We start from the raw sequence: 20928 nt of genomic DNA on the forward strand, positions 1-20928 counted from the left end.
ATTATCCAAAGAAGAACTTGGCTTTTCATGTTTGTGATCTGTTTTCTCCTTAGAACACCTTGCACAGAATATATCTAAATCACATCTGGAAACTTGCCAATACTTGAGAGAAGAGCTCCAGCAGATAACGTGGCAGACTTTTCTGCAGGAGGAGATAGAGAGCTACCAAAACAAGGTATACTCTGAAGAATTTTACCCAGGATTGAGGCAACGGTGGGAAGGGTGTTTATGCTGGAGATCTGATCAAGAACACAAACAGACTAGACAATGAATGTATTTCATCAGATATCAGATGTCTGTTTAAAAATCTGTCTCCTAGAGGGGCGCCTGGGTGCCTCAGTCGGTTAAGCATCCGACTTCGGCTCAAGTCATGATCTCACCATCCCTGAGTTCGAGCCCTGCGTCAGGCTCTGTGCTGCCAGCTCAGCTTTGGATTCTGTGTCTCCCTCTCTCCCCGCCCCTCCCTCTCTCACACTCTGTCTCTCTCTCACTCTCAAAAATAAATAAACATTAAAAAAAATTTTTTTAATCCTTCTCCTAGAGATGATCATCTACTTGGGCCTTTGTCTTACTGAGATGCCAGTGTGTGAAATTTCTGCAATAACAAACCGATTTTGTTGTGCTATGACTTTACACATATCTCCTATCATATGTCCATGGGAGCTGGAGGAAGCAGTGTCCAAAAGCCCAAATGAATTGAGATTTGTCCTGATATCACAGTGGAAGATTTCAAGCTCTGGAAGCTGATAGAAAATAATCTCAGCCTCGTGTTTCCAGAGCAGTAGAGAGTGTGTACAAAACAAGGTTTAGAAGCTATTGCCATAAATCCAGTGAACCTAGCAACGTGAGGCTGACAGAGAGCACTGCTTCTAGCCTTTTTCTTTACACACTCTGATCAACAAGCCCCCAGAATGGAAGGGCAGGGCTGGAGAACGGGAAGTTTCAGTTATCCATTCTGGCGTGGGAAAGGGAAATGCTGTGGTTTTTCCGAATAATTATAGAAAGGTAGGGCTAGGAATGATGATAGAGATTATCCAGGCTAATCCTCCCCTGCATTTTACAAATGAGGAAACTAACAACCCTTGGCATATGGTGGGGGATTGAGGATATCAGGACTAGACCGTGACTCCTGGCTTCTAATGCAGTGTTTCCTTCACCCCCATCATATTGGTGGAAACAGTCTTAAACTAAGATGGGGGGAACACATGAGCAGTGTAACAGATCCAGGGTATAGATACCCTGTAACTAAAGAGTGGGTATGTAAAAGCAGGTAAACAGGAAAGGTTGAAGAACGGCAACACATCAGTTTGTTTGCCTTTGAGATAGCGGCCAACCAGTGTTACAAAGGGAAACCAGAAAGCAGTAAGAAACAGCAAGGCTTATGAAATGGGATTCAGAGTCAGAGATGCTGGGATTTGAATCCCAGCTCCAACACCTCCAGCTGTGAAACCTCTGTGAGCATTCATGTCCATTTATGGGAAACGGAAAAATGTTCGTGGGGAAATGAAACAAGACAAAGGTGTCATAAAGCATCTAGCTCAAAGCAGGTGCACAGTAAATGTAATTGACTCCCCTCTTCCTTCCCTTCCCCCGGTAAAGTGGTGTTAAATTCCCCAAGGTAAAATGATTGCTCAGAAGAAGATCCTACTGGGGCGCCTGGGTGGCTCAGTCGGTTAAGTGTCTGTCTCTTGATTTCGGCTCAGGTCACGATCTCACGGTTTGTGAGTTCAAGCCCTGCATTGGGCTCTGCACTGATGGTGCAGAGCCTGCTTGGGATTCTGTCTCCCTTTCTCTGCCCCTCCCCTGCTTGTGCTCTGTCTCTCTCAAAATAAATAAATAAACTTACAAAATAATAATAATAATAATAATAATAATAAAAAAAGAAGATCCTACTTTGCTTCTCTCCGAGACCCAAGGGTAAAGCAGTGGCATGTGTTGCTTTCCTGCCTCGTGTTTTCACCTGCTCATAACACCTTCCTCCCGTCCCTTTGCCACCAAGATGGCAAAAGAGAAACTGGAGGAGATGAGAGGGGCTTGGAAGCAGTCGTTAGAACCCAGATGTTCATTTTTAATCCTCTAGCTTTGTTTAATCCGTTTCCAAAGAAGGATTTTACAAAATACGAACAGTTAAAACGAGTGTGTCAAGGATATGGGTGACCGTGTATGTCAATGTGCTTCGCTTCTCAACAGCAGCGGGAGGTGATGTGGCAATTGTGTGCCATCAAAATCACGGAGGCTATACAGTATGTGGTGGAGTTTGCCAAACGCATTGATGGATTTATGGAACTGTGTCAAAATGATCAAATTGTGCTTCTCAAAGCAGGTATGTGCTTTCTGCAAGTGAATTTTGAGATCTCCTCCTAACCTGCTTTCACCCGCTTATTAAAGAAATGCTTGGTAAGGAAGGTGCCAGGAACAGTTTTCCTCCAACGATGATAGCTCGGGTTTCTCTTAGCAGAAACTGAGTCCTTGTTAAAGGGTTTTGAGCTATCTGCGGGAAACACTGCCTCCATTTTGCTTCTCCTCTGAATGAAACAATTAATTTGAAGGACACCTGCGTTCCCCCATCTTGCCGTCTCTTGTGTGTTTCGTTTCTCCCACTCCAGACTCTGGGGAGCGAACAGTAAGTTGTTAGGAAGGTTATTTGTGGCACTCAGAGGTACGCCCCTGGTTTTTTGGTTTGTTTTAATAAATAGGAATCAATACGTTTTCCCGGCAACTCTGAGACTCTGTAATGCAAGACAGAAGAATGCCAGAGAAGTAATTTTAACTCCATCTGTCTTCAGGAATACAGGCCTTCATTAGCTTCAGCACACATCTTTAATTCCACTCGTGAACTTTGCCCCTTTAAACAGACAGCTGATGTGACAGGGAGCCGTTTGCAAAATACTGCCCCTGCTGCACTGAATTGCAAGGGGGGCTCTACATTCGTGCCTTCAAGCTAGATGAGTCTTCACCACGATAGAATAATCGACACCATTTCTGCCTTCGCTTAGGTTCTCTAGAGGTGGTGTTTATCAGAATGTGCCGTGCCTTCGACTCTCAGAACAACACCGTGTACTTTGATGGGAAATATGCTAGCCCCGATGTCTTCAAATCCTTGGGTAAGGAAACCTGGCTGCTCTGTCTTTAAACCGGGGTTGTAGGAAAATGTGGGAACCCCGCCAAAGAGCTTTTGCATGGAATGGAGGCTGTTATTTGGAAACAAAAATGAAAGCATTTTATACTTCTGTTACTTTATAGTCAATGCAGAAAATGCACACATGTCTGTCTTACATTTAAAGGGTTAGCGTTTCATTTCATCTAGATGGAAATCGAAGAAATTTATATTGTCTCACTTTCCAGTTCCCTTCTGGATTTTAAGAACCAGATTTTCAAAGGATACATTATTCACGTAAATGAGAGGATGTGATTTGATACATAAAATCAAGCAAATAGCTAAATGTCTGCCCTTTCGTACTTCTTCAATAACAACCATTAATAAGAATGAAATGCAGATATCATAGAAACAAAGTATTGCTAGGTGAAACTGTGGCATGTACTATAAAAATTAATTAGTTTAGATTTCTATAATTTGCAGTGGGATGTAATCATTAAGAATGAAACGCTATCCAAGATAATGTTGTTAAATGATTTTAATAACAGTTAAATGATAGAAGGTCTATGTACTTTAGTAAGGCCCATTGCCGTTTGAATATGTATACATAATATGCAAAACTGAACGAGTAGACACCAAACTTAACCAATCTCTTGAGGATGGGTTATTATTTTATGGGACTTTCACATTTTATGTTTTCAATTCTGTAATAGCTATAATGATTTTTACCACCATAACATGTCATTTGTTACCATTTTTAAGGGTGCTTTAGATCAAATACAGTACAAAACAGAAAGTCAGTGAATGTAATGTTTCAGTTAGATTGTGCCCATTCGAGTCTACCGGTTAAGATAGTGGGTTCTGGGGGTGCCTGGGTGGCTCAGTCACTTAAGTGTCTGACTTCGGCTCAGGTCATGACCTCACTGTTCATGGGTTCGAGCCCTACATTGGACTCTGTTCTGACAGCTCAGAGCCTGGAGCCTGCTTCCGATTCTGTGTCTCCCTCTCTCTCTGCCCCTATTCCTGCTCGCAGTCCGTCTCTCTTTCACTCTCTCTCAAAAATAAATAAAACTTTTTAAAAAATTAAAAGAAAGGGGCGCCTGGGTGGCTCAGTCGGTTAAGCGGCCGACTTCGGCTCAGGTCACGATCTCGCGGTCCGTGAGTTCGAGCCCCGCGTCAGGCTCTGGGCTGATGGCTCAGAGCCTGGAGCCTGCTTCCAATTCTGTGTCTCCCTCTCTCTCTGCCCCTCCCCCGTTCATGCTCTGTCTCTCTCTGTCTCAAAAATAAATAAAAAAAAACGTTAAAGAAAAAAAAGATCACGGGTTCTGAAGTTGGGCCGCCTGACTTTGAACTTCAGGCTGTTACTTCCTACCTGTATAACCTAAAGTGCATAATTCTTCTAAGTCTGTTTCCTCACCTCTAACATGGGGATAATAATCATAATACCTCTCTCACAGAGCTGTTGTAAAGCAGTAAGATACCTTTTAGAGTGGTGCTTAATGACGTAGTAACCTTGCAACGAAAGTCCACTGTCATTATTTTGGATGATGATGATGGTGTTGATAGTGATGATGGCTAAACAAATTTTTGTTTTGAGATTTCAAACTGTTAAACTGTAGAAATGTTATTCCTATCCCCATGGATTTTGAACTACTACATCCTTCTTCATCTTACTCTTTGTTTTTCTCCTAGGATAATAACCAAAATCCTAAACTGTCTTTAACTTTGGCAGGTTGTGAAGACTTTATTAGCTTTGTATTTGAATTTGGAAAGAGTTTATGTTCTATGCACCTGACCGAAGATGAAATTGCATTATTTTCTGCATTTGTACTAATGTCAGCAGGTAAGAACCAAATGACAATGAAATGTCAGGTAAAGAATTCTTACAAGGTACATAACTTTTAATGGCTATAGAATATTGAGGTGCCTACAAAGAAAGGTTGCCACCCTTATTAAATCTAATCTTAAGTTTTTTTCAAATAACAACCCCACACACACACATGCACATGTATGTGTGTTTAAGACTTCGTGCCATTCTGAGAAAATCTTAAGAAATGAGAATTGACCTGAAATCATTATTACACTGTATGTTAACTAACTTGGATTTAAATAAAATTTAAAAAAAATTTTTAAATGGAAGCGAAAATAATATAAAAAGCTGGGGGGGAGGGGGCAAAACATAAAAGACTCTTAAATGTAGAGCATATAGGGTTGCTGGAGGGGTTGTGGGTAGCGGGAAGGGCTAAATTGGCAAGAGGCATTAAGGAGGACACTCCTTGGGATGAGCACTGGGTATTATATGTAGGGAATGAACCACTGGATTCTACTCCTGAAATCATTATTGTACTATATGCTAACTAACTTGGATGTAAATTTTTTAAAAATTAAAAATATTTTAAAATCAAATTTAAAGAAAGAACGAAAAAAAAAAATTTTTAATGCGAATTGAATAAAACCCAGTCCATAATTAACCTCCTCATAACACAGGAAATGCTCTGGGAGAGAAGGGCTGCCCTTCTTAACACATATCGTCAAGATAACATGGTTTTTAAAGCATCCTACTTTTTCTTAAGATTCTTTTGGATGTCACCCACAAGTTGATCTGAATTTATCTGTGTTTTCAACTAGTACTGCCTCTTGGGGATAATCTGCTTTGCAAATTTACTATCTTCTGTTTGGAATTCTTATACCTAAAGACTGCACATTAACAACCCTTCAGTTGTTTGGAATTCTCTTGTCAATTTTAGTTGCCTTGGATTCTAAGGCAATTTTCTTATTTACCAGAAAGGCAAGCATAATTGCTATGAGTATTTTATCCAGAAATGTAATTATTAGAAAGATTTGAGCATCGAGGCACCTGGGTGGCTGTCGGTTGAGTGTCCGACATTGGCTCAGGTCATGATCTCATGGTTTGTGAGTTTGAGCCCCGCGTCAGGCTCTGTGCTGACGGCTCGGAGCCTGGAGCCTGCTTCGGACTCTGTGTCTCCCTCTCTCTCTGCCCCTCCCCTGCTCGTGCTATGTCTCTCTCTCTCAAAAATATGTAAACATTAAAAAAAAATTTTAGAAAGATTTGAGCATCTGTGATGGTTTCTTTTGTCCTTGTGTGAATATGGCCTTCAATTTAAATGACTATTCTTTTGGAAGGAGAGGACTCTCCCTTCATTTAAGTACCAGTAAAAATGGAAAGCTTTACCACTCAGTTTTATAGCTATCATAGATCAGTTTTCCATTGTTTTAGGAGCAAATTTTGAACAAGGAGTAAAACTGGCCTGTTGTTCTCTAACTCAGCACTGTGGCATAGTTGTGTCTAAGAGTCAGGAGGAATTGGGGTGTCCCGAGACCATGGAGGAGAAATACTAAGAAGTATCATTTTTCATGTATAGATCGCTCATGGCTGCAGGAGAAGGTAAAGATTGAAAAACTGCAACAGAAAATTCAGTTAGCTCTTCAACATGTCCTGCAGAAGAATCACCGAGAAGATGGAATCCTAACAAAGGTAAGAGTAAAAGATGGTCTGGCTGGCATAGCCTGAATCATCCCTTGCCATAGATCTCGCTGCCAGCCACCTTTGGAAGTCATCTTACCAGACCCCAAAAGTATCTATAAGCAGTAGGCTACTGACAAGAAAGAAATGTCTCCACTTCAAAAAATTCCATTGGGCCAAAATTCAGGTTACGTTCTACCATCGTTGGTTATGAAGTATCCTGCAATAATAGGGCAATGGTAGAATTTTTTTTTTTAAGCATTTTAATACATTCTGGAAATCCTCCTCCTATTCCATCTAAGTTGGGCATAAAGCAGAGCTAATGTTCTGCATTGACATAAATTAGAGAAAGAATCTTTGAATTTAGAAGGAGGAAGTTATAAAGGACTAAAACAAGCAGGGTAATCACATAGTCTAATATTAGTTCTATTTCCATTACATTCATTCGTAATCAACAGAAAGTGACTTGTATTTTCTTCATCAATTTCCCATTACTACCCTGTATTCCAAGCAGAAGGCTTCATTTTTGCTAATTATTACCTTTTGCAATAAAAATATAATTAGGATGTCAATTTAAAATACGTTAATATTCTTCAGTGCTAGTGCTTAGTGGTACATATTTGGTCTCAAAAAAAAAATCAGCCCAATTCTTTCTTAGACTATTCTATGCGTTTTATTGTTCAAGAAGATTGATTTGAGAGGTTTGGGTTTTTCTTCCTGCTTTCTCTTCTTTTCTCCCAATAGCTAAGTTCATACAGAGAGGGGAGGTTGGGGGTTAATTGCTGTTTTGTGTTTATTTTGCACCTGTTCAACGAGAGATTGAGGCAGGAATAGAAAATAGAAGAAGAGGTCTCTAGACTCGTACTTTCTTCTCCAACTTTTTGCCCCAAGGCAACGGTACCATCAGCTTCTTTTATCATAGAGGGCACCGAACATGTGGACAAGATCCACGATCCGTGGAACATGCTTCTTAGAGAGGATTATTCTGGTTGAGCTGATACATAGTGTGTATGGTGGTTTAGAGTTTTAGAAAAACGTGGTTTCAAGCTGTTACTATCTTCAGCTGGTAAATGGCTGATGTTGGGACTTCCGTCCAGGCCTTCTGACTCTTCTTTTTTTTTTTTTTTTTTTTTTATTTTACTCAGGGCCTTTTGCTCAGACCCAGAATTGCTTTGTTTCAGGCAAAGGGCTTTCCCAGAAGAAACTTGCTGTCACTGGAGTTGGCTAGTACTAGTGCTGCCTAAAATACGTGGGGGATGCCATCATCTCTAGTTGCAGTGACCTCACCTGCCCCTGACTACCTCCTTGTCCTCTTCTCTGTCACCAGATGTCTTCTTTCTCCACAGTGGCAGAGGGCAGGGTTGAGGACAGTAGAGCAGAAACCATGTTGGAATAGGAGGAGGAGGTGAGAGGCTTGGGTTCTCATCTCAACTCTGCCACTCTTGCTCGTGAACATCTTTTCGGGTTGTTATATTATTTGTCTTCAGAATTGTATTTCATGTATACTTGATACTCTACGATGTACCTAAAATGTGTTTTTACCAGTCTTCCTTATTGAAGTAGACGTAAGTCGCTTCAAGTGAGTTTCACTGTTATAAACAACATTGTAAAGATCATCCAGGTTCTCTGATTTGTGATGCTCATGTCTGTTCTCTCCTCACAACATGTCCTTTCTTCCACTTGCAGTTAATATGCAAGGTGTCTACGTTAAGAGCCTTATGTGGACGACATACAGAAAAGCTAATGGCATTTAAAGCAATATACCCAGACATTGTGCGACTTCATTTTCCTCCATTATACAAGGAGTTGTTCACTTCAGAATTTGAGCCAGCAATGCAAATCGATGGGTAAATGTATCACCTAAGCACTTCTAGAATGTCTGAAGTACAAACATGAAAAACAACAACAACAACAAATTAACCAAGACACTTTATATGGCCCTGCACAGACCTGGAGCGCCAACACACTGCACATCTTTTGGTGATCGGGGTCAGGCAAAGGAGGGGAAACAATGAAAACAAATAAAAGTTGAACTTGTTTTTCTCATGCATATGATTTCCATTATGCCTACAGATATGGACCCTTTTTCTGTCTCAACTTCTCAATCATTGACCTCTGTTTACAACTGAAGGAGGGTACTAAAGTCGGAGGATTTCCTTTTCTTGTAGCTCACTGCCCACAGACTTTCTGCAGAGTCACCAATCTGTCGGTAACAACAGAGAGTCCAGCAATAATCGGTGACTGGTGTGCATAGCGGAGGTTGCGGCATTATTTTGCACAACTTGCTCTCTGTTTCATGAAGGAAGTTTTTATGTTTCCACCGATTATTGCCAGTCAGCAGGATGGCATGAAAAGGGTCCATAGCACTAGCAACAATAGCATTATAATATATTACAGGGTAAATGGGCATGAAGACTATATATAGCTAAAAGAGATATTGTTTATATATTGTTTTAATTAATATAAAATGTAGTTACTGGTGTAGCTTTTCCTGTTGAATTGATAAGGCACTTTCATTTTGCACCTTTTTCTTTAAATTAAATGCTAGCGTGTTCACTGTCGTGTCGCATGTGCACCAGAAACACAAGTTTAACTGAGAAGGCTTGGAAGGTACGTCAGGAGGTATTTATGCTGCTGTTTACAAATTACTTTTAAAAGACTGGCTGGTCATATCTAGAAATCACGATGTGGATTATTATTTTTTTTTTTACACGTGAATTCGGAATTAGAACTCTACCTAAATTATACTTTGCTTCGTGGTAAGTTTAAGGATAGATGTGTTTATGCTTCATACAAAGTTGAATGATCGATTGGTGCTATGGACTTACACCATCACGCACATTATTTTTAAAAAAGCTTTTTTAAATGCCACCTCATGGAGGCAGGGGAGAGAGGGGAGGCTCATTTTACACAATTCTATAGTTATATGGAGTCCATCTCAACTTGGAACTCTTAATGCTTTGAGAACAAATCAGTAACCCAAATATTTATTGGAATTCAGCTTTTATTATAAGAAGGACCCAAAGATTATATCTGGAGCAAATACACACTCCCCATGTGAGGACATGAAGCATTTACTTTGTGAATGATTATGTTCTTGGTATAATCTAGGAACCCTAAGAGGATATCTCAGAGTAAACTAGTTCTAGACTAGCTGCCTCTAGATGCTATAATTCTAGAATATTGCTCTCCATAGCTCACAGACCCTGGATAGAGGGGCGAGAGAGGCATGCAATGCAGAACCAGTTTCTCTTACTTAAATATGAAATATTTTAAGCATTCAAAGTGAAGTTGATGTTAAGCTGCAAACATTTACTCTTGTATTTATCTTCACTAGAAAACTGTGGACTATAATTTATTTTATTAAATATTTAGAAGATTGTTTGGCTTTTGTGTTCAGGTGAGAAATATTGAATGTTCTTGTTTAATTTCATGTTTTGGGTTTTTTTTTAATTTTAATAATTCCCAGGGGGAAGGGAAAATGAACAGTCTGATATACAGGTGTGCATATTTGAAAAAATAAGTGCCCTTTGGAAATGTAGGCATTTAGAAGATGATTTTAGTCACCCTGGGGGTAGGATTCAAACTTGTGGTCTGACATCAAAGACCACGTTTGTACAGAAAAGGAAATATCTTCCCATAGCATAAAGGTGGGAGTGTCCAGGCAGCCCTTTATAGCAGAGAAAGTGTCTCTACCACCAGGGTCCCTCCTGAATCCTGATGTCACGTGGATAACAGCATGGGCTTCCCAGAGCCCGATACTCTGGCTTTAACTCCACTGATTTTCTGACTTGTTTCCTGAGGGATTTGGAGAAGAGGAAGGGATTATTCACACAAAAGTGTGTATGAAGCCTAAATAACATCTTAAATTTTTTTTTCAAAAATATAGTAAGGGTTTAACCATAAATAGAAGACGCAAGTAATATTTACTTACATTTCTTACAAGTATATAAAACTTTATGTGAGTGTTTATACAGAGAGGTTAACTATCAGCATATAGTATTTATATTTGGGCAAGAAGGGTTAAATCAAAATTTTAATTTAAATAAGCATAGTTCCTGTAAGGATCAATAGTATTTATACTCTGAAAAGAGTACCACGTTTAGTTCAGTTATTTATTTGTCCATCTTTTTTCCTATTATTTCTCTTGTGGGGGAAAATGGTATGGTATTGTTTTTTGGGGTGGTTTTTTTTTTGGTCTGTTTTTTGGCTTTTTGTCATTCTGATTCACTAAATTTGGGGGTGGTTTGATTAAAGTATATTAACTTCTTTTTAACCAAAGCTTTCTGAATATGACCAGCCTCAGGTGCTAGCGCATTAAAGAGCAACTAAACCTAATTCCAGTGTCCACTTGTGAAATGAAAAGAGCTAATTGAACTTCTCTAAGGGTGAGAGAGAGCATAATGTTGAGCTTAAAAGAAATTCCTTTTCCCAGAAGGGATTTTGCATGTACCAAATGCAAAAAAAAAAAAAAAATGACGCTTAATCTCAATAGTAGTCCCACCATGGTGACATTGCTTTTAGAGTAAACCAAGATACATTGACATGATGCTGCTACCAGATCTTTCTGAAAGAAAAGCAAGGTGAGGATTTTAAGAGCAAAGTACATTGACAGTGTAGGGACAGAGCAGGAGAGGTGTGCTCGGTGAACAGAGGGAACAACTATTATTTGGATAAAAGTTGGGATCTGAAGTTAAACAATAAATTCAGTTTTAAAAAGTGAAGTTCAGAAAAGGATGTGAAAAACTTTGCATTTTTATTTTCTTTCTTACTATAGAAACACCTGTGTGATGACACAAAATACTTGGTGATACAGAACAATTATTCTTAAGAGTGCTTATAAACTAAAGTTTCCTAAACTAAAATATCCAGTAGTCTTTGAAAGATTGGAATCACATCATTGTTATCCCAGCTGCTATGTCTTGTATACAATTTTTCATATAAGGTACGTAAGGCTTTTGTACAAAGCCCGAATACCTTTGGTTACAATGGTGTCAAATGATTGCATTATACTCTGGAGAACCTGGCCTTGGTCACAATGAAAACAAAAGTGCAGATGAAAGTGCTTTTTTGGACAGTTTGCAAATTGTGTTAAAGCTCTGGATTTTTTTTTTAAGTGTTCAGCATCCTAATTTGCGTTAAAGCTATGGATTTTTAAAAAAAAGTCTTCAGCATCCTAATTCACCCTTCCTAATTTAAGGAAAACATGACTTACGGCACTGCTTCTAAGTTTGGTTGTTCTTTATAGTGTGGATACCCGGATCTCTGTGAGCGTATGGGGGTGGGCTGAGGGCCAGGGAGGAGGGAGTATGTGTGGGTGGGTGTGTATGCAGGTGTGGGTGTGGTTTTCGTGTGTATGATGTGCGTGTGTCGGACCGCTTCTAGGCTACTAAGTGTCAATGGAAAAGAAGATGTATTCAAAATACTTAAATCAAAACTAGAAGATGGGGGAAAAAATGACTTATTCTATACAAAGCCTTGTCTGGACCACTTTAGAGAGACTTCTATTTTTTTAACCCTTCTATAAATATTTGATGGCACTTGAAATATTCCTGCAATAAAATGTGATTTGTGTAAAGAAAAAAAAAAGATTTTGTAATGTGAAACAAAGAAAGAAAGTAATGTAATTTTCTAAAAAAAAAAATACAAACAAACAAACTTTGTATTATTTTCTTGATGGAATTTGTCTATCTGTCTTTGGGAAACTTTTTATTTCATTGAATGTGCCATAGTAGAAATATGTGTTTTTAGTTTTAGACTAAGGAATAGCTGTTTGTGTTCCGACATTCCAAAATGCAAAACAACCTAGTGGAATCTTGAATGAAAAGGTTTAAGTAGGATGTAAGCTTCTCTCATTGTTGCTTTTTTGCACATGTTCTCCATTCCTCTCTAGTGCAATATGTACATAGAGCACTTGCGGGTGTACCTTGATCCCTCAGGGAAAAAATACATATTTGTACAGTTTTGGTTTGTTTTGGGTTTTTTTTTTTTGGTTGGTTTTTTTTTGTTTTGTTTTGTTTTTGGGTTGTTTTTTTTGTTTTGTTTTGGTATGGTTTGGTTTTTTTTGCCTTTTGTTTTTGGCTAAGGAATGTCGATTGAATCACTTGTTATTGTTGAGGGGCAGCCAGATAATAATCCTAAAGCCACTGTTTTCAAACATTGATTGTTTAAATCACGTGTCCTTCCAGTGCTATTATTTTAAGGTAATAATAATAAAAAAAGTTATTTTCTGACAGTTCTTTGTGCTGATTGGTGGAAAAAAAAAAGGGTAAATAAGCACCTTATGATTGACTTACTGTGAATGACAATCCATCTTGATATCAACAATAGAAACCCTATCACTTTGGAGTTGGGGTTAAGAGTCAGAAACAATGTGCTCAGGGATCTCCTAAAACTCTTCAAACAGGGTGGCCAGTACTACTGGGACAAATTGTGTTTTTTATTATTAATAATAGTGATAATAATGCTATCCCTCAAGGCACAAGTGAACTGTGTAGGACTGCATGTGCGTGCGTGTAAACTCTTCACTATCGTCTTGTTTTGTTGAGTTCAAAATGTATGTGTTCTTCAGTCTTGTGTGGTTAAAAACATGGAATAACTTCCAAAGCAGTACTTCACAAGGTACATTAATAGGCGATATACCAACAGGGAGTATCACTTCAAGTGCATTTCCACATACTCCATTTACCTTTCTCTAATAATTAAACCATCCATGATAAATATATTCATAGCATTATATGTTAGGAACTATTTCAAATTCTACATGGTGTGCAAAAAATTGTTGAAACCACTCATGAGATGAGAGCCTGCTTATTGGTGCAGTGAAACAGGTGAAAAGTTTGAACAAGTCTTTTCAAATGCTAGCAAATAACTTATTTTAATTGTGTTCTCCAGAAGCAAACCAAAAAATCCCTCTATGTAACACCATTCTTTTACTTCCACATTTATAGTTTTCATCCATTGAATTAATACAAGAGCTAATGTTTAAAGACAATATAACAGCACCACAAGCCAGCTTTTAGGTTACGTTGGACATTTTTGAACTGGAGCGTCGCTCTTATGTTTCCTTGTATTACTTTTCATAAGGTCAGTGAACCTCAGTATGCTGTTGGCTTTGATTCTTCCATACCTGGAACACACATTCAGAAAAAGTTTTACATATTTTCTTACTCCCATAGCAGAGTATAATTTGGGAAAACTTTCCATGTTGTTTAGATGAAAAAGAAACTTGGACCTTGTTGGTTTTGATATTAAAGACTATGGAACATGGCAGAAATCTCTGTCTCTCCCTGTCTCTCTCTCTTACTCTCTCTGCCTATATATATGTATACACACACACATACATATAGGTATATATACATACACATATACATATATACATACATATGCATATATATAAACACACAGGTTATTGACGTTTTCACATACTGTCTCATGTGATTGCCACTTCTTACTTATAAAGATATGATACAACAGAACCCTATGAAAACAACTTTATACTATGGATCAGATTAACAAATGTAATTGCAATAGTAAATCTTGATCTGTTGCTAATGTCTGTAATACAAGTCTTCGTTCTATCTCTAAACACTAGTATTATTAAAGAGGTGCCACCAGATTTGATTTTTTATTAAAGAGGCCTTCCTATTATTGTTTATTCTTAAGGTATGAGAAGGCGGCAGATTGGTAAATGTCTCTACATAGCAATCGGTTTCACTTCTGGGTCTGTTGCTTGTTTGTGTGAGATCAGTTTTGTCAGGCTCTCAGAATAATTTTTAAAATAATCCAGAAGCCTGGCTTTATACCAAGGAAACATCACAGATAGAGGGATCTCCGTGTTTAACCAGACCCTCAGATCTTAGAGCAATAAATACATTCATTCAGTCATTTACTTATTTACAAATGAATGACAGAATATTCAGTCCAAATAGAGATGTTTTTTCAGCAATGCAACATAAAATGGAGTCTTGTGTTGAGAAACTGAACATGAATATTTTAAATAGATGCCTATAGAATCTGTGTTTGCTGTTTACATTTAGTGTGTTTGCCACATTTCCTTTTACTTCTTTCCTTCTAAGGACTAATGAAAGACAGCTTGCTACTAGCATTGACACACTGCACACGCCATTATGTTGTTCTCTAAGAGCAACTAAACTCTCTCCAATGTCTGTGTGTTTCCTTTTCACTCATTATGACTTTAACGTGGATGAATACCATTTCTAGGAACTTGGTTATTATTAAACAGATTGCATATGTAAATGCAGATAATTCTTGAGCAATATAGTGAATATGATTTCACACACAAAAAATCCATATGTACTGTACACATCTTCCTGAATCCGAAATTCTCTTCTTATCCACAGTGGTTTGAAATCTCATATAAAACAGTGGTAAATTTTAAACGTTAGGACATTAGCTGGCTGCTTCTTTAAATGTACCTGTATTGTCTGCCTGCTCCTTTTGTGGAGATGTGTTTTTGTATTGGATGTTTGGGCCAATGGGAGGCTTCAAGCTACAACATATTTTCCCAGTTTAAATATATTTAACATATGACAAACCCCAGACAAGGCTTTTAATATGTATAAAGAACTGCAGTGTTAGGTGGTTTATTTGCAAACCGTTTTCAATGTTGTCCATTTTTATGGCACCTTTAACGATATTCTTGTTTCCAAAGTACAAAAAAAAAAAAAATAGGTTAAATAATCTAGCCATAACTGAATGTCAAGCAATAAAACAAATGACTTTTGTGCATAGACTTAAAAAAATACAAATTTTAGACATCTGCATGTAAATGCAATCTCTTGTTTACTGCTTTCTTCAACTTGAGCAATTGATTCCTTATTTACTATTAACTTAAGAACTTGTAATGGCCTGTAAACATTTTCTCTCTTACTCTTCTTTCAAATTTACCTTTGTCCCTGCTTTTAAGTCATAATATTTAATGTTGTTCTGCACATCTCTATACAGTTAACTTTTTGGCTTTCATTCTGTATAGATAAGAAAATGTTATATTATAAACAGCCTACTCAGTGCAAATATTTATCTGTTTATCAAATCCACAATATGCTGTATAATACTGGTTTTACTATATAATCTATTTTAGACATAGCTGTTTAGAACTAGAGTGTGCTATTTTTGTGTTTTTCTGATGTGTGGTGCTAGATAAGTTACTTTTGTGAACAACAAAAAAATCCCTTTTATTCCTAGACAATACCACCTTTGGGTCTTGTTAATTTCACTGAGTATAACTATATATTTGTATATATATACATATATATATATATATATCTACCTGTTCCCACTGGCAGCTGTATCAGAGTGCTGGATTTGGGACATGCTTTTCTCTTTAAATACATAATATCATTATATAAATTATTCTAGAGTGTATTTAATTAGGATAAAATTACTTCCTTAGTATGGATATTTGACATCTATAGGGTGAATTTGTTTATAAATATGGATATATGAAAATTTATTAGCATTTACTTTATGTTTGCTACTTGGCTTTATACCGTATCTCCTGAGATGAGAAATAATTTGCCAGGCCTTCAAGATCCTAAAGAAACACTCTAGTTTAATGGAGTAATACTTTTGTTTTTTCTTACGAAGGAATTATATTATTGGCACCTGACAGAGTTGTGTACTTAGCTCCTATTATAGATGATAGGCATTCATATAAAATATCCTTGGTGGCTTGATGGCAGAAACTTTCCCCTCCTACCTGAGCCATGGGAAGCATAGAGATGTCCACTATCATGGCAGAACATGGGCCACAAAGCAAATTTGACAAGAGATGTTCTGTTTTAATCTGACCTCAACCAGTTCCATGAACTGAGTGAAAGACCTTCACTTTAAAACTCTTTCACCTGTTCTCCCAAGACCTATTGGCTTTCTTACAAATCAAAGTATATCAAATATCTGACTAAGGATGTAGTTAACCTTATTAAATATTGATTAGAATTGTTCTGTAATATTACTGAATTTGTAAGATCTTTAGCAAAGATTTTTGAGCAATTTATAAATATAGAGCAAATGTTTCTGTTTACTGCACTTTTTGTAATTGAAGGTAATAAATTCTCAAGCCATGGTTATTGGCTTCCGTGCACTGCATATTTACCCACAATTCTAGACATTTTCCATTTTTATGGAAGAGTTGCTGTTACCTTAATTATAAATGCAATCATGTGGTTAATGAGAGCGAATGCTAAGAGTTAACCTTTTAAAGTGAATTGGCTACAGTTTAGGGAGAAATCTCTTTTAAATACAAAACACGTCATTCCTTATTGCTTCACGTAGAGATTGAAACCTGTTTTTGTTTTGCTTTGTTTTGTTTTGTTTTGTTTTTCAGCACCATTTAGCATCCTAAAGTTCCTGAGGGTAGAGATTGTATCTCTTCGCATCTACACAATGGCCAGCACACGTCAGCATTTGATAACTGTTAAATGACAAGTGTGCCCAAATTAAAACTTTTTCCTGGGATTCTTTTTTTTTTTTTTTGGTAAATTTATAAAGTATGTCAAGCCTTATGGTTAACACTTTCTTCTACAACCAAGTAATAAAGCCACATTTAAAAAGACCACATGAAATGCTGATTCTAATTGTGTGTAGGTCTTAAGGATTAAGCACACAAATGTCACAAAACTCTGTGAGTAACAAACTCAGCCTTCTGTAAATATACATGCAAGTTTGGAAACAGTAATACTGTACCTATAAATATATGCTGTCTGTTTTGTGTACAGTATGTAAAAACTCCTTTTCTGCCACACTAAAAATGCAAGCCATTTACGGGAATCCTAAAAACAGTATTGTACTAAAACTTTGCTAATGATCTTTATTAAAGGATCATCCAACTTTTCACTTACATTGGGTTTTCTTTTCAATTCACTCTTACGGTAGTCTGCTTATTTCCAGCTGTTTGTTATTTTATTGAGTCCTCAATTTAAAAAAAAAATATTTTGATTCATTTTGTAAATACAAGCTGTAAAAAAAAAAAAGAGAGATTTAATGTTGTCTTTTAAATACTCCGATTTTCATTCTAATATGAATGTTGTTATATTGTACTTAGAAACTGTACCTTTAATATTACATTACCTTTATTAAAAGTGCATTGAACACATCAATTTTAGATGTGCTTTATGTACTGTTATCCTATAATAAAACTTCAGCTTCTAATGGAACACTTGCCTGTTTTTCTTCTTTTTTCTTGGTTATTGAGTTGCATTGAGTTCGCTAGCTCACATTTTGTCTCCAGAAAATGGACCAGAAGAACCTTGCTATTCAAAGTGCCATCCACAGATCATTCGCACTGGCATCACCTGCAACCTTGACCTTACTAGAAATGCAGGATTCTAGGCACCTTCCCAGACCTACTAAGTCAGAATCTGCATTTTTACAAGATCCCCAGGTGATTGGTTTGCAAATGAAAGTTTGAGCAGTACTGGTCTGTAGTATAGTCCTTTTTTAAAAAATTAATTCATTTCCATTTGCTGAGGGAAAATGTATAGAAGGATCAAGCTACCCTTTGGATCAGAGAAGTCGAAGAAAGAAATTTTAACCAGTCTGTTGATTGGACACAGCTACCAGAAATGCAGCATTGAGGATTCTCAGGCTGTTTGCTGTCTCAAAGAAGGGTGCTACGACTGATTAGTGGTATCTGCCCTGATGTATGGGAGGGGAGAAACCCTGAATGCACACCAAACGTTGTCATCTTTGCTTTAGAAATCATTAGAATGGAATGTCAGAAATGATGCCAAAGACAGAAAAATCTGTCTTTACCTGAGCTATCTTTGCCCTACTCCAGCCCAACCACCGCTTGTGTAGATTATATAGAAGTAAACTAATAAATTTAACATCAGCTAAGTATCACAATATTTTAATGATGCAAAAACCCTCATCATAATTTATTTTGAAAGGAGGGTGCCCTGGTGGCTCAGTCAGTTGAGTGTCTGACTCTTGATTTCAGCTCAGGTCATGGTCCCAACGTCATGGGATAGAGCTCTGCATGGGGCTCCAGGCTGAGTGTGGAGACTGCCTGAGATTCTCTCTCTCTCTCTCTCTCTCTCTCTCCCTTTGCCCCTCTCCCCTTCTCACTCACTCTCTCTCACTCTCTCTTAAATAAAATAAAATATTTTGAAAGTAATGTCAAGAACATTCAAATTGTAAACTACCCTGAGGTCAGAATAAAGGCAACAGAGTTGGTATTTTCCTCTACATGCATACTACAATACCTAAGTGTCTCTTGCACTCAGTAAAATAAATATGTGAATTGACCCCAAAAGTTGCTTCATGTGAGAGTCCCTAATCCTGCTTTTATTTCCAATTGCCTCAGAGAAGAGGAAGAAAAAGAAATATTTGTAGACTGTCAAGTTCTACATAATTACAAATATTCACCACCTTCTAGCATCTCAGGAAATTAAGAATTAATGCACATAATGGAGTTCAAATTATGAAATCTGTCACATCCAGGCCTTTGGCCAAACCTATGCCTAACCTCCTTCTGATGAAAACAATGGTTTACACTCACCTCTGCATCATGTATTAACTTGCCCAGCTTCCAGAGGGATACCAGAACAGGAGTATAAGAGGAATTTCTTACCTCCTGTATATAATGGTCTCATGGGGGAATAGAAAGGAAAACAAACATCTGGTTAAAAAACTCTTGGAGAAAAAGCAAAAGTAATAATCCTAGTAAGACCTGACCGCAGTGTGTCTATTGGTTGGTACTATTACTACTAAGCTTTGTCTCATAAGCCAAGATCAGTCTAGCCCCTCAAAATTAGACTTCCACTTTTAATGTGCACTTGGATTAAACGGACCAGTGAAGAGCAGGCCTTGACTTCTCACGACAGGTTTGCGAAAAGACTATGCTCACGAGCTGCGGAGGGTAACCGCTGACGTGCTGAGATGCAGCTCAGCACGTCGACTTCCCCTTTTGAACAAGAAACTGAAGATGGGCCCCAGTGGTATTCAAAGCCCTAAAAGAGGTGGTTAATATCATATAAGCCACCAGAGACCAGAAGAATAAAAACATTCTTGCCTGCGGGATTTCAGGAACATGGGCGCAAGCAGGGAATTTTTGTCAGGAGAACACTCCTTCTTCTTCTTCCCAGAAGAATCACACTGATGGATCCCCAACTTTTCTTAATGCAAGCCTAGACTCTCCAGAGGGGCAGAAGTCTACTACTAGATTAACAGGCACTCTGTAATTGCACTGTACCACCAGTAGTAAGCTGGAGAAAAATCCTGTTTTATTTTTTTTTCTAACGTCATTTATCTCTGATGTTGGAAAGAGATAAGCTAGCCTTAATACATTTGACTTTGCCTCTGGATTTTTTTTTTCTCCTCAGGAGGGGTACTATTGACTCCAGTAAAATATAGGCATGTCTCAACAATCCATTTGTTGTTTTTCCACTTGATGGGCTTCTCAGACAATTTTTTCACTCCAAGATGACTTCCTCTTTGTGGGGGAGAAGTTGTTTCAACTATTACTTGTTTTGTGCTTGGAGAACAAAAACTAATTTTAATATTGGCCTCAGCCAAAATTATGATCATAACCTAACAAATCTCACACCCACCTTTTCTACCCTTCTTTCTTTATCCCTCCAATAAAATACATACTGTGCTCTAAAGACGAATATAAATAATTACTTAATTATCCTACTTGAAATTGTCTCTTCTGTCATCAACCCCTCTGTGGGAGAGTTAGATGCTCCCTACAGAAGACCAGCATTCAGATGAACAGTTAGTTCTGGGTTTTCTATTTATTTGTTTGTTTTAGCACAGGAACCATGTCATACAGAACACAACAAAATAAACTTCACAAATTATCTTCTGAGTGGGAAATTTTGAACTCTTTAGCCATTCTCTTCTGAAACAGGATATCTCGAGCCAGAGCGCTAAGCTGGTTTTCAGAAGTAATGAGAATTCCCTCCCCACTTGAAATAGGATTTTTTGCTGAAAAGCCCAATTTGAACAAACTACTACTGGCAACAGTATTCCCCACCCCCCCCCCCCCATAGTCCTGAATCAATTACTAGATTGAAACCTCTTTGCTAGAGAACTATTTCTGGACTCCCATCTTGAAAGGTCCTTATGGATGATTGTAAGTTCATGAAGCGATTTCCTGAGTGAAGTACTTACCAGGCAATAAACTCTCTAAAGCTAAGTTCACCACAAATCAGGCAAAGGAAGCTCATTGGCTGAACGGTAGGAAATGACTTGGAACTAATAAAAAACAGATGACCATGCAAATTTCTCTGTCTCTTGGTCCACAAGAAGAAACACAAATCTAGAAGCAACTGTAATAACTTTACTTAACCAAGTGGTCACCCTTTTAAGAGTTCTCTTT

The 20928-nt window shown here is 37.7% G+C and overlaps 1 protein-coding gene across 4 annotated transcripts in view; it reads left to right on the forward strand.

Moving 5' to 3' along the window:
- The window catches only part of RORA (RAR related orphan receptor A), a 714362-nt gene extending 696604 nt beyond the window's left edge, over positions 1-17758 (forward strand). For 3 of the 4 annotated variants that reach the window (XM_027067399.2, XM_053223941.1, XM_053223940.1), the window contains exons 6-11: positions 54-175; positions 2191-2323; positions 2997-3104; positions 4830-4940; positions 6481-6593; positions 8268-17758. In XM_027067399.2, coding sequence (XP_026923200.1) covers positions 54-175; positions 2191-2323; positions 2997-3104; positions 4830-4940; positions 6481-6593; positions 8268-8432 — 752 coding nt within the window. In that variant the 3' untranslated portion in view covers positions 8433-17758. The remainder of the gene's footprint in view (positions 1-53; positions 176-2190; positions 2324-2996; positions 3105-4829; positions 4941-6480; positions 6594-8267) is intronic. The other variant, XM_027067400.2, reaches the window with a different exon arrangement.
- Positions 17759-20928: the final 3170 nt, after the last annotated feature.

The sequence above is a fragment of the Acinonyx jubatus genome, chromosome B3, assembly GCF_027475565.1.
Source record: "Acinonyx jubatus isolate Ajub_Pintada_27869175 chromosome B3, VMU_Ajub_asm_v1.0, whole genome shotgun sequence".
NCBI lineage: Eukaryota > Metazoa > Chordata > Mammalia > Carnivora > Felidae > Acinonyx > Acinonyx jubatus.